Consider the following 11,786-nt stretch of genomic DNA (forward strand, 5'->3'; position numbering starts at 1 on the left):
AGAAGTTAGTTCTCATGAGAGTGATACAAAGGATATTCCCACCACTGTGGATGGTCACTTCTCTCTTCTCTGCCATGTTGTGAACCAGCCAAAAAAGCCCTTGTGAGAGGCCAAATGATGTAGCTGCTTGTTCCTCAATTTTTATCATCCACAAGGACAACCTAACCCTTTATGAAATACCTACCCAGCCTTTGGTATCTCATCACAGTAAAAGAAATCCGACTAATCTAAGTAAGCCCAGTGCAGTGGTGGGGTGGAAGTTAGATAGTTGTCCCTGAGTATGTTCATCTTGTCTGACACACCCTTATGACCAACAGGCCTGTGTCCACAACAGGAGTTAGGTGTTATACCATTGGGGGTGTACTGATAATTCATCTTGAAGAACAGAATGCTCTTTGAGTTTACATCTGTTCCTGGTCTTCCAGACATGGAATTCCTCACAGTGGATACTGAAGAATTCAAAACAGACACATAGGACTTTAAAACTTCGTCTGTGTTTGTACCTATCACCTACAAGCCTTAAATGCAACTAAATCATCCAGGGATCCTGGTGCTTTCTTCCCAGTTCTAGGAATATAATCCAAGACTCCATGCATGCTAGACTGGCTCTGCCATTAAACCATATGCTCAGCTTGATATTTTTAGTTCTTGGAAGGTAACCAGACAGGTGTATGTGAATATCTGTTCCGATGTCTTTCTTCCAAAGCATCTTTACTGAAGTACTGTCAAGAGAAGAAAATTCTCTGACGCTGTAATGCTGAGTTCAAGGAAATTTGATCAATTTATAGTCACCTCAGCCACAGCACAGATAATACAAGTGTTCCACTTGTAGCCCATGCCAGCCACTGACTGCTTCCCTGGTAAAGTCTTCACAGGTGACATTTGATAGCAGGTACCTTTCTGCCTGGTGTCTGTCTTCCTGTTGCCATGGTGTTCCTGATACCTCCCACACTGGCATTTCTCAGTCAGTCCTCCTTTTTGTTGCTAACAGCCTCTTAATGTCTGCAGAAGTCACAAACTACTTATCCATTTACCTACTAATTTGCACTCGATCTGTTTTTAATTTTGTCTATTTTTACTAAAATTTCTAGGAAAATGAAATGAAAACATGGATATTTCTCTTGGGTAAAATATTGAGTAATAAAGAACTATTACTGAGTTGAAAAATATTTGAATTACTAAGTTATCACAATAAAGAATACAAACACTCACTTGTCTTACTTTGTAATAAAATTTATTAGCTGAATCTATGTAAGACATGTTGAAGAATTTGTAGATTTTCTCACCCTAAAAGAGCCAAACACAATCTCATACATCCAATATATTCCAGAATATTTAAATATGTACAATATATTGTTCCTTACAAATTCAATATATTATAAATCAAGTAACATAGCACAGTCATACTATTATTTAGACTGATAAACCACACATTAAGAAATATGCTGTGACTTTTAAAAGAAAAAAGTTAAAGAATCTCTAATTTGAAAAGTAAGACTATTTCCATTGGCCCATCTTTTTAAAAAATATGAAATGCCCATGTTAGACATCTCCATTCTTTTTCGTTAAAGAGAAAAATGTGTTTCATTTGTTTGTCTAATCTCCCATATCTAAATGTCTAAAATATAAAACTTTTAAGTATCAGAATCCAGGGATATAAGTTTTCGCTTTCAAAAATACATAGAATCTTAATGTTAGCAAATTATAATCCCATAAAACCTAACCACTTAAGATGTCCCTTATTTAAATAATGATAATGCCATTTGCAGCTGTAAACTAGGTCACCATTATATAATGCAAGAACTGACTAAAGAAATTTTCCAAAGCTCTTAAATAGCTACCTAAAAAAAAAAAAAAAGTACTTTTCTAATATTCTGGCCTATAGAAAAAAAATACATGAAAATAACATCAAAAATAACCAAGAAAAACATGTTTCTTCAAATTGCTCTTCTTTTCTTTCTTTTTTCTTTTCTTTTTTTTTTTTTTTTTTTGGAGACAGTTTTTCTCTTTGTACCGCTGGCTGTACTGGAACTCACTATGTAGACCAGGCTGGCCTCAAACTCAGAGATCTACTGGCCTCTGCTTACTTAATACTGGGATTAAAGGCATACATCACCACCGCCTGGCTTCAGTTGCATTCTCACGGTCCGAGTAGGGGCAGTGTGACCGAACTAAAGAAGATAAACTGTATCCCCTGATACATATCTGAGGCAAAAACTAAAATGTCAAGCAACAAATAAAATGAAGAGTTTCCTGGTATGTGCCATAGTATTTACACTCCCTTATAGTTAGACCTGGAAACCCAATGTCAAAACTGACTAAAGTACAAATGGCTTTCACAGTCCACGACTCCGACATTTTTACATCCTCATCCACCATTGCCCCTTCCTCCCTTAGCACTGGAGAAGATCAAAGCCACCTGCCACAGAGGAATGCCCAGAGTGGAGAAGGCTGGGACAGTAAGGCACAGAAGACACTGCCTGCCACACAGTGGCCATGGTGTGTCCACCAGGCCCTGGAGCAAGGCTCTGATGCATCAGTGCACCCAGTCCTTTGGATGGCGCAACACTTCCAGAATTTCAGCTTCTCTGGAATTCTCTGGAGGAGAATGCATGTACTCCCATCTATGCATGTTCCAAAACAAAACAAAGCAAACAAAGTAACGATAATCAGCATAGATAGCTAACAAAGAATAAAACCCTAAAACCCTAAGAGTAAAAAGAATGTGTTGTACCTCCACCCCCTCTGCCTACTGTGTCCCTAACTATACTTAAAAAAAAATAAGTCTGCGGCTGGGGAGGTTAAATTTAAATTTCTTCATAAGTCTTAGGGTATATCTGGGTTAATATTAAGATCCTAAAGTCAACACACACTTACATCATAAGGTAGGGTTTCCATAAAGTAGAGAACCTTGGGGAGTACACAGGCAGATACTAACTTAAGTTTTACATAGGGATCTTAGAACGAAGGCTGTGAGGACAGTCAGCCTCAGCTTCCTGCTCGCCCCCTGAGCTCCCCATGTCTGCACAAAGCTATGCCGTACATCCTGTCACTTCTTACAAAACCCAACTTGTGCTTATTCTCCAACAATTTTATAAGAATCAGAAAAACGTATAAATAAAGTATTAGTAACACACTGTCAGGGCTAAGGTGCAGGTCATGGGGCACAGGGAGTTACTATGTCAAGAGTTACTAAGACACAGAGCTACTATGACAGATCATTTTCTCACCGTGCTGTTAGAGGTAAAGACATCAAGATGCTTTCAATCCTGGACCCTGGAGTAAAGAGGCCAAACTTGGTGCCCCGATCGTACAGCAGATTAAACTCTACATACCTGTCAGAAAGACATCAGATAACCGTAAGGCTTCGTTGAGTGAAACCTTTCAGAGCTCCCTAAGAAGAACTAAGCATGGAGCTTCTCCCCATATGTCCCTATCAACCAGAGCCAGCACCCAGCTTACACAGATCCCAGCCCAGTAAGCCCCTCCTCTGGAAAGCATCAATAAAAGGGCATTCTACCCACTGAACAATTGGTTGCAGACTGTGCCAAACACAGAGCAACTACAAGTCAATAAGGTTATGCTTTCCCCATGAATAAGCAGCACAAACACAAATTGGGGACCGGGCTTGCACAATGATTAAGAAAGAAATAGCCTTCTTTCTCCAACACAGCCCAGGTCCTCACTGTGGTATGAGGAATTTCAGGAAAAGGGCTTCATGTCAGTGTGGCTCACAGTTCTAGACTAGGACTCTAGACTAGGTAGGTGCCCGGAACTGCTAAGCAAGGAACTTACTACTGTTATCATCATTATCATTATTATATTTTATTATCATCATCTAAGCAATAGATTTAACAGTGACTAACAGAGCTGGGATCATAGCATCCTGCAGTTTATAGCATCCAGAGATGGGACCACTCATCCCTCCTCCCTTTACAGCCATCGCTGTGAAAGCTACAGCCTTGGGGTCCAGCGCTTATTTTTACTCTGTGGTTTTTGGTTTGTCTTTTTTTTTGTTTGTTGTTTTTTTGTTTTTTTAGTTAATATCTTGTTATCAACTCAAGCTAGGCTCAGTGTATTGTCCAAATTTTCTACTAACTGTTAGGAAACCATCTAGCCTAAACATCTGTTTCTCTCTTTAACATCATAGGATTCCAAAGTCTCTTCAGATTTAAAGCTGTGCTCTCTACTGTCCTAAAGAATTCAGAATGATTCATAAAAAAAATGAATGTTTAGGGGTGTGAAGGGAGGAGATCTGTAAGGACTACAGATGACAAGGTATAAATACACTGTAAGAAACTGAAGCCAGCGTGGACCACGAAGGGTCTTTGCAATGATGCTGGAGTTATCTAAAGCCCCAGAGTCTACTGTTATCTTCCAACCCAGAGATAACAGTGACTGGGGACTTCTCTTTTGAAGATTAGTGACATACTAAGCCACAAGGAATTAACCTAATGCTCCACACATCTCCTAAGTCCAAAAAAATAGGGGTCAGACACACAGCAGAACTCACAGAATGGCCTGTCATCAAATGTAAAAAATTGTTGGTAACATTTCAGTAAAGGCTTCACCTACTTAGGATTCATAAATCTTTTAGGTCTGCATACAGAATATGTCCAATACTGAAACAGTTTTAATTAGTAATATCCCTACTGAACTATGAGCCATTTTCAGTATGTCTGATATGCCTATTTCTGTAGTCAGGGTTATGTCTAACCTCAGGGGAACCCAAGATAAATCTAAAAGAAAAGGAGGCAGAATGGGATAGGTATGGGTAACAAATTGGTAGGGGTGGGGTGGGGCTTGTATTGCTTAAAAACTTTCTAAAAGAAAACTAACTCTATTCTCACTTCATCAGGTTGTTACATAGAGACCTGACAAGGCACCCAATTATTTAAGTACAGCAAACACAGCCTCAGAAAGGTAAACACAAACATACTTTAAACTTGGAATATGTAAGATTACTTCTTCAAGGCACAGCTTTGCGTGGAACTTTTTAGGGCTCAGGTGCCCGAGCATTGATGTGAATTAGAAGGACTCAGCTATGACTGTGACTTACAGTGCATATGCAGTTAAGATGGCCAAGAGAAGTGCTGGGGCCTGAGCAAGTGGGTGTGAGGAGCTGGCTCAGGAGAGCCCTGGGACTGAACACAAGCTGGGAACTCATCACGTTCAATACTGAGCCGGGGGCTGGGGGTAAGGATGGGTGAAAGGCACATACAGGAGCAATTTCACATCTGGGGGGTCATCAGACCTGCTGTGTAGTCTTGGGCAAAGGACTTATTGGTAAGGACACCTATGATCAATAAATGGAAACGCCATCTATACCACAGGCTTCCTGGGAAAATCAGACACACGATGCCTCATATAGGGGTTATGCATAAGAGGTCCAAAATAAGGAAAGGTGATCACTAAGACTGCAAATATTTAAGATGAATATTTTAAAGCGTGACTCTGGATTTATAAACAAGAAAAAAAAAATCCCTTAAATAGTGCCCTCACCCTGGTAGGAGATCAAAGCTGTCATTGGGAAATAAAGAGAAAAATTCCCAAAGTACTTACCACATGGTCATGCATGACTGAATTAAATAAACCTTGTGACTTTGATTATACAACATTATTAAGTTAATTTTTAAAGGCTGTCTACTTAAGAAAAAAATCAGTGTGGATTAATAAGACTAATTATTATAAAGCACTGGGCCACTGTTCCTGGAGGCCCTCCTCTTGTGTGCGCTGTGCAGATGTGTTCACCCTCTGTCACTCACCGCCCTCTCCTCAGCTGCTGCCACAGCTTATCCTGGGGCGTGTACGAGTCGTCACAGTGCTTTTTCACGATGGGAACATAGGAAGGAACCACAGCCTCGGCACACGTCTTCACGAAGCGGAACGCCTCCTCCTTGGATGGGGAGTCGAGATCGTCAAAAAAGATGCCACCGATGCCCCTCCGCTCTCCGCGATGCTCTATGAGGAAGTAGTCATCACACCTAGAACATGCAGCAGAGGAAAACCATGGACTAAACCATGAGAGATGAAGGGGTTTGCAACCCCATAAGAACAACAACAATATCAACCAAGCACCGCCCCCTCCCCCACCCAGAGTTCCCAGGGACTAAACCACCAACCAAAGAGTCCACATGGAAGGACCCATGGCTCCAGCCGCATATGTAGCAGAGGATGGCCTTGGGTACCCATGAGAGGAGAGGCCCTTGGTCCTGGGAAGGCTTGATGCCCCAGTGAAGGAAAATGCCAGGGTGGGGAGACAGGAGGGAGTGAGTGGGGGGGGGGAGCACCCTCATGGAAGCAGGGGGAGAGGGGAGGGGATAGGGGGTTTCTGGAGGGGAAACTGGGAACGGGGATAACATTTGAAATGTAACTTTTAAAAATCCAATAAAATAAATAAATAAAAGTGGTGACTCTAAAGCATGCACACATAGGGAACAGGCTGGCAGAGGCAATCTTACAGAATGTCTTCATGTGTGTTCAAGTTTACCCCCCAGAGCAGCACAAGAAGCCATCAGCCTACTCTTGACGCTTTCATCCACTGTCTAATAAAATAAGTCTCCTAAGACACCACTTACCAGTGCTGAAACATGTAGAATAGTCCCTAACTTAGAGAGAGTTCTTTTGATGACCTTTATATAAATGAGGCCCACAGGCAAGTCCTTACAAACAAACACAGAAAGTATAGTCAAGGTAGCTTACCATTTTTTAAATTTGGGATAGATGTCTGGCCCATGCTGATCACAAGCTTCCTTCAGAGTTCGGTGGAAATGGACCGCATCCTCTCGGTTCAAGTAGGTCGGTGTGAGATCACATCCACCCCCAAACCACCAGTGCGTCTTACCTACGAGAGCAAGGCAGCTGAGCAGAGGTTGCCTTGAGACCAGAGCGCACCTGTACCAGCTTAATTCATCAACATGAAACAGGCGGCAGTCAGAGAACATCTAACCGAACATATCTCCCACAGCTGGAAAAGCTGAGGCTGGTGAGAGGCAGGAAGTCAGGGAGAGAGAGAAGCTGGCAGGGAAACGGGATGGAGGGCCTCGAGTATCCATAGTCTGCACAGGGGCTGGAGAGATGGCTTGATGGTTAAGAGCACTGAGGTCCTAAGTTCAAATCCCAGCAAGCTCATGTGGCTCACAACCATCTGGAATGAGATATGATACCCTGTGTGTCTTCTGGTGTGTCTGAAGACAGCTACAGTGTACTTATATAATAAATAAATAAATTTTTGAACAGATGTCTCAGGTGTGAATCTCAATGCTGGCTTAACATTAGACATACAGTTCAAACATCTCAGCTAGATCACTATTTGAAAAAGTAATTTCTACCTCAGACACATAAGGTTAATAAGAACTATCCAGAAGATTGTGATGGTCCCTCTGTTAGGTACCCCAAAGCCCCTTCCATTTACTCCAGACAGGAAGAAAATGCCCTCTAAGGGAGCAATCTGCCATATTAGAACAACTGCTTCATGTACTCACTCTTACCAATAAATTGGTCTACAAGTTGGCAGCTTTTATGTGTGTGCACAAGTGTGCATGTGTGCAAATGCATTTTTGTAAACCTGAAGCTACTAATTAGCTACACTGCGTGGCTCCAGGTATCCTTCCTAGCTCCTGGCGTTTTAAATGACTGTGGAGTGGGGTCCCAACCCAGGTTCTCACACAGTGTATATGTATACATATACACTATATGTATATATGTACTATATATACAAATTGTATATGTATACATATATTTGTGTATGGGTCCCGATGGCAAGTCCTCAATTTCAGAAATAACAAATTTATATTTGCAGAAACTTTGTGTGTGGCAGGCGGCGGTGGGGAGGGGCAGTGCAGTGGGGGGGGGGGGTTAAAGTTTGGGTTCACAGAAATCATTCTGTGTGAAGGAAACATTGGATGAGAGAAGGAGTCCCATTCTGATGTTTCGGGTCCCGTACATCCTGCCAAGACTAAGCCTCTGGGATATTCCCGAAAAATCCTTTCTCTCTTTTTGATAGGGTGCCTTTTGTTTTGTTTTGTTTTAATACAGACTTGGAACAACTCTTAGGAGGCTTACCATCCGTTTCTTCTACTTCAAAGTATCTGTAGTTGAAATGCATGGTGGGTGCGTACGGGTTCTTGGGGTGAATCACAGAGCTTACACCCATAGCCGTAAATGGCAATTTACCTGGGAAGTAAAATCACAGATGCGTTCAGTCGTCTGGCCTGACATAAATTACTCCCTCATGATCTCTGATTCCACTATCGACAGCTGCTTTGTAGCTTGTCTCTGAGTTACAATTTTCATGATTAACTCACGCAAACACTCTTACTAGGCTTGTACATCCAATGGCTGCCCATCCCAGGAAAAATAAAAAAAGCCATCTTAAGTAAAACTGGTGGAAACGAGCTGGCAGGGAGAGTTATCTGACTTACCATCTTTCTTCTTCAGAACTTTTCCTCGGCCTCTCATTTGGTTTGCTGCTTCCTCAGAAAGATTTCCATGAACGACAGAGATGCTCACCCCCGCCTTCTCAAACACACGCCCGTCCTGAAGCACACAGGTGATGCCACCTCCTCCTGTCCATTCAAACAGGAAACCTGAGAACAGGGCACTGTCATATGGAAGACAACTCTCCCACGAGGGGCTCGCCTCCTCCCCTAGTTCCAAACCATCTATGATAGCATTTTATTTTAATGTGCGATAGGTTGGATGATTAGCTTAGCTTTGTGTCTTAAGCTGTTCACACTAGGAAAACATTGGATCCAGACACAAACCATTAAAATGGCTGTTTCTTCTGTGTTCTCCTGACATTGCCTAATAACTCAAAGAAACCATTTGTTATTCACAAAACAAAAAGCTAATGTTACAGGCAGGAGCGGGCTCATTGAATGGTGTCTACTTTTACCGAATACAAGAAGAACTCCATATTGCTTCACTTTTTTTCCTCTCAATTCTACCCCATTACCTTTAATTTTTATATGCAATTTAAAAATGTAGCTATTCAAACTCTTAAGGGGTTCAGAGTATTAAATTCAGTGAAATTATGTGTGTGTGTGTATATATAATAGGGTTTTTTTTTTTTCTTTAAAGCAATAGGGTCACCAAAATTGTTCTCAAAGACTAATTTTTGGGTTGTTTTATTTCTAAGAAGCAGGGCACCATATTCAAAATCACACCACTGGAAAGACTAAATAATTCTTTTTTTCAAGTGCTGACCATGTTTCTCAAATTCCGAGTTCTCTGCATTTATTTATAAATTATGAAACCAGGGCAGAAAACAGTAACTTCCAAAGGTTACAAAACCAGCTATCTATTATTTGAGATTGTGTCGGTCAGTGGCTTTTACTTTAAAATATTACAAGATGGAAAACTATGAAAAATCAGACTGAATCTTATGTATTAACGATGTGGCAGCATCGTAGCTCAAATGTATTGATGATATGCTGTTGTATTTCCAGCTGGGAAAAAGTTAGAAATCTCAAGTTTAAAATCAAGATGGGAATCTAAATGTATGAAACAACATATTCACCAATACATAACTTGACTTGAATGGATAGGTATTCGGGGATTCTAATGAATCCTTTTGACGATGCAATTTAGTAAGGACTACTGGAACACTGACCAATAGTTCTTATGCAACCCCCCCCCAAAAAAAAGAGTGGGGAGATTTTTGACACAAGGAGTCTAGTAATTATAAAGGATTAGTGTTTCTCCTGCCTCTACTAGGACAAGGGACAAATGCCCCATGATGAGTAAATAAAAGAGTGTGTGTGGTGGTGTTAGGAGTGGGGGACTGTTGAGTAACTGAACATGGGAGCTTCAGTTTGCTGCCTGAAAATGTTCTTAATAAGCCTATAGAGATAAATGCAATTACGAATTGCCAATATTTTCGAATGGCCTATCCTACGTTGTTGGCACCTGAGTCCACATCTGCAAGCTGAGAGGGAACGGATTTCTCCATGTCAGTCATTCTAAAGGGTGTCCCTTCTAGCAGATCAAACCCCCATGAGTACTGTCTACTTCAACCTAGCCTCAATTCTAAACTGCAACCGGTGCCCAACCAAGAAACCGGAGGGCTCTCCTCACCTTCCTTCCTCTCCCATCGGTCCACAGAGAAGTCGGCGACTCCGTCTACCTGTGCTAGCGCCCGACACACCTGGGCCTGGATGTCCATTATCATCAGTTCCATCTTGGTCTTCATGTCCTCCGGCCTCCTCCGCAGCTCCCGCAGCTCAGTCACCGGTGAGGACATGAAGGTGCTGCAGCGGCGGGCCAGCTCGTCCCCGTCCTTCTCCTCCTCTCGCCGTCCAGGTGAGGGGCTCCGTGCCCCCGAGCTCTTGGGCACCATCTCCGCCCGCCGCACGTGCCCGACGACGGCGGCTGTCAGACCTGCCAACCCCGCCAGCGCCGCGGCCAGCCCGGTCCCCAGTCGGGATCCGCCTCCAGCCGAGGAGCCCTGGCCCAGCCCGCGGCAAGGCTGGGTACCAGCTGTGCCAGGCAGCCGGCAGACGCGGGCGGACGCGCAGCGCGGGGACGCGGCGCGTAGCTGTGCATAGTCGCCCCGCACCACTCGCCACCAGGAGCCAGAGCCCAGCCCGCCCAACCGCAAGGCCATCTCCCTCCCGGATTGGGCAGCGCCGGTCCTGCAGTCCCACCGGAGCTCCCCAGATCCTGAGACCGGAGACTCCCGGGTTTTGGAACCTGGAGTCTGGAAGAGCCGCTGCGGGTATGGGCCGCAGGCTGCCGGCGGGAACCGAGGATGCTGGGAACTGTAGTCCGGTCCTATCACCTCCTGCACTCGCCTGCCGGCTCCAGGAACTGGCAGATAAGACTCCACCCCGCCCACAGAGGTGGGTCCTAACTGCCAGCACGCCGGCCCTGGTGCTTTGGGGGGACTGCGAAGGTGCTTGGACTGATAAGATAGGCGCTTTAGTCACGTACACCTTCGATTGCCCTGCTCACTCACCCACAGTGAGCAAAAGTTGAGTAGGAAGGCTGAGGACAAACCGGCGGAAATATGACCCAGAGACACACCCCTTGTCTTAGTCCAAACCGGCAGAAATACGACCCAAAGCCCAGCTCTTAGTCCTGGCTGTGGGTCTAGAGGATGTCCCTTTGTCCCGATGCTGGGCTTACCCAAAGAGTTCAGTCAGGAAAGACTGAAGAGTAAGTAAGGATCTAGAGAAAATATTCCACTTTACTTCCGGATCTCTATTCTTTCACATAGCCCTACTCGTTGAAAATATGAGGACAGAAGCTCACATATTTAATAGGTTTGTTGCAAGCCCTAGTGTATTTAGACAAAAGTGTCATTGTCAACATTATTTATGCTGTCAGAAGGGCTCACTTGCCCTTTAATTATCCAGGGTGATTTTAATTTCTACTAGCAAATAATATTCTAGGCCACTGGCTATTTTTCCACAAGCTTCCATTCTGGCCAGAGCAGTAATAGAAGCTCAGTGGGTTATGGTTCTGACCGGCCTGTCCACTCCATGGCTACTTGTGCAAAAGGAACCACAAACTTTTGCCCAGAAAGTGTGCTCAGGCCTGACAGGTAAGACAGCGACTTCACCAAGAAGTGTTGAAGCTTGCAGAGGAGAGAAACTTAACTTTTTAGCTGTAGTGTGCCCTGCCCAGGGGCCAACTTGGAAGAGAAGGAAAGATAAGAATTATCTCTTGGAAGGTTGCTTCCTATGAATGCTAGTAACTGGTCTGGCTGGGCCTGCTGGTGATAAATGAAGGAAACCTCTCTAATTTCTCTGTAAGAAACTTCTCTATTTATAAGCATTCTGCTA

At 43.6% G+C, this 11,786-nt stretch overlaps 1 protein-coding gene across 1 annotated transcript; it reads right to left on the reverse strand.

Moving 5' to 3' along the window:
* Positions 1-1,271: 1,271 nt before the first annotated feature.
* CPOX (coproporphyrinogen oxidase) lies at positions 1,272-10,777 on the reverse strand. Its single transcript, XM_080919035.1, has 7 exons — positions 10,078-10,777; positions 8,424-8,567; positions 8,065-8,175; positions 6,703-6,844; positions 5,766-5,984; positions 3,231-3,335; positions 1,272-2,624 (listed from the first exon to the last, which is right to left on the reverse strand). The coding sequence occupies exons 1-7, from the start codon at positions 10,604-10,606 to the stop codon at positions 2,537-2,539; spliced, it is 1,338 nt and encodes a 445-aa protein (XP_080775161.1). The 5' UTR covers positions 10,607-10,777; the 3' UTR covers positions 1,272-2,536.
* Between the last annotated feature and the right edge of the window lie 1,009 nt (positions 10,778-11,786).

Source organism: Micromys minutus, assembly GCF_963924665.1.
Source record: "Micromys minutus genome assembly, chromosome: 7".
Lineage (NCBI taxonomy): Eukaryota > Metazoa > Chordata > Mammalia > Rodentia > Muridae > Micromys > Micromys minutus.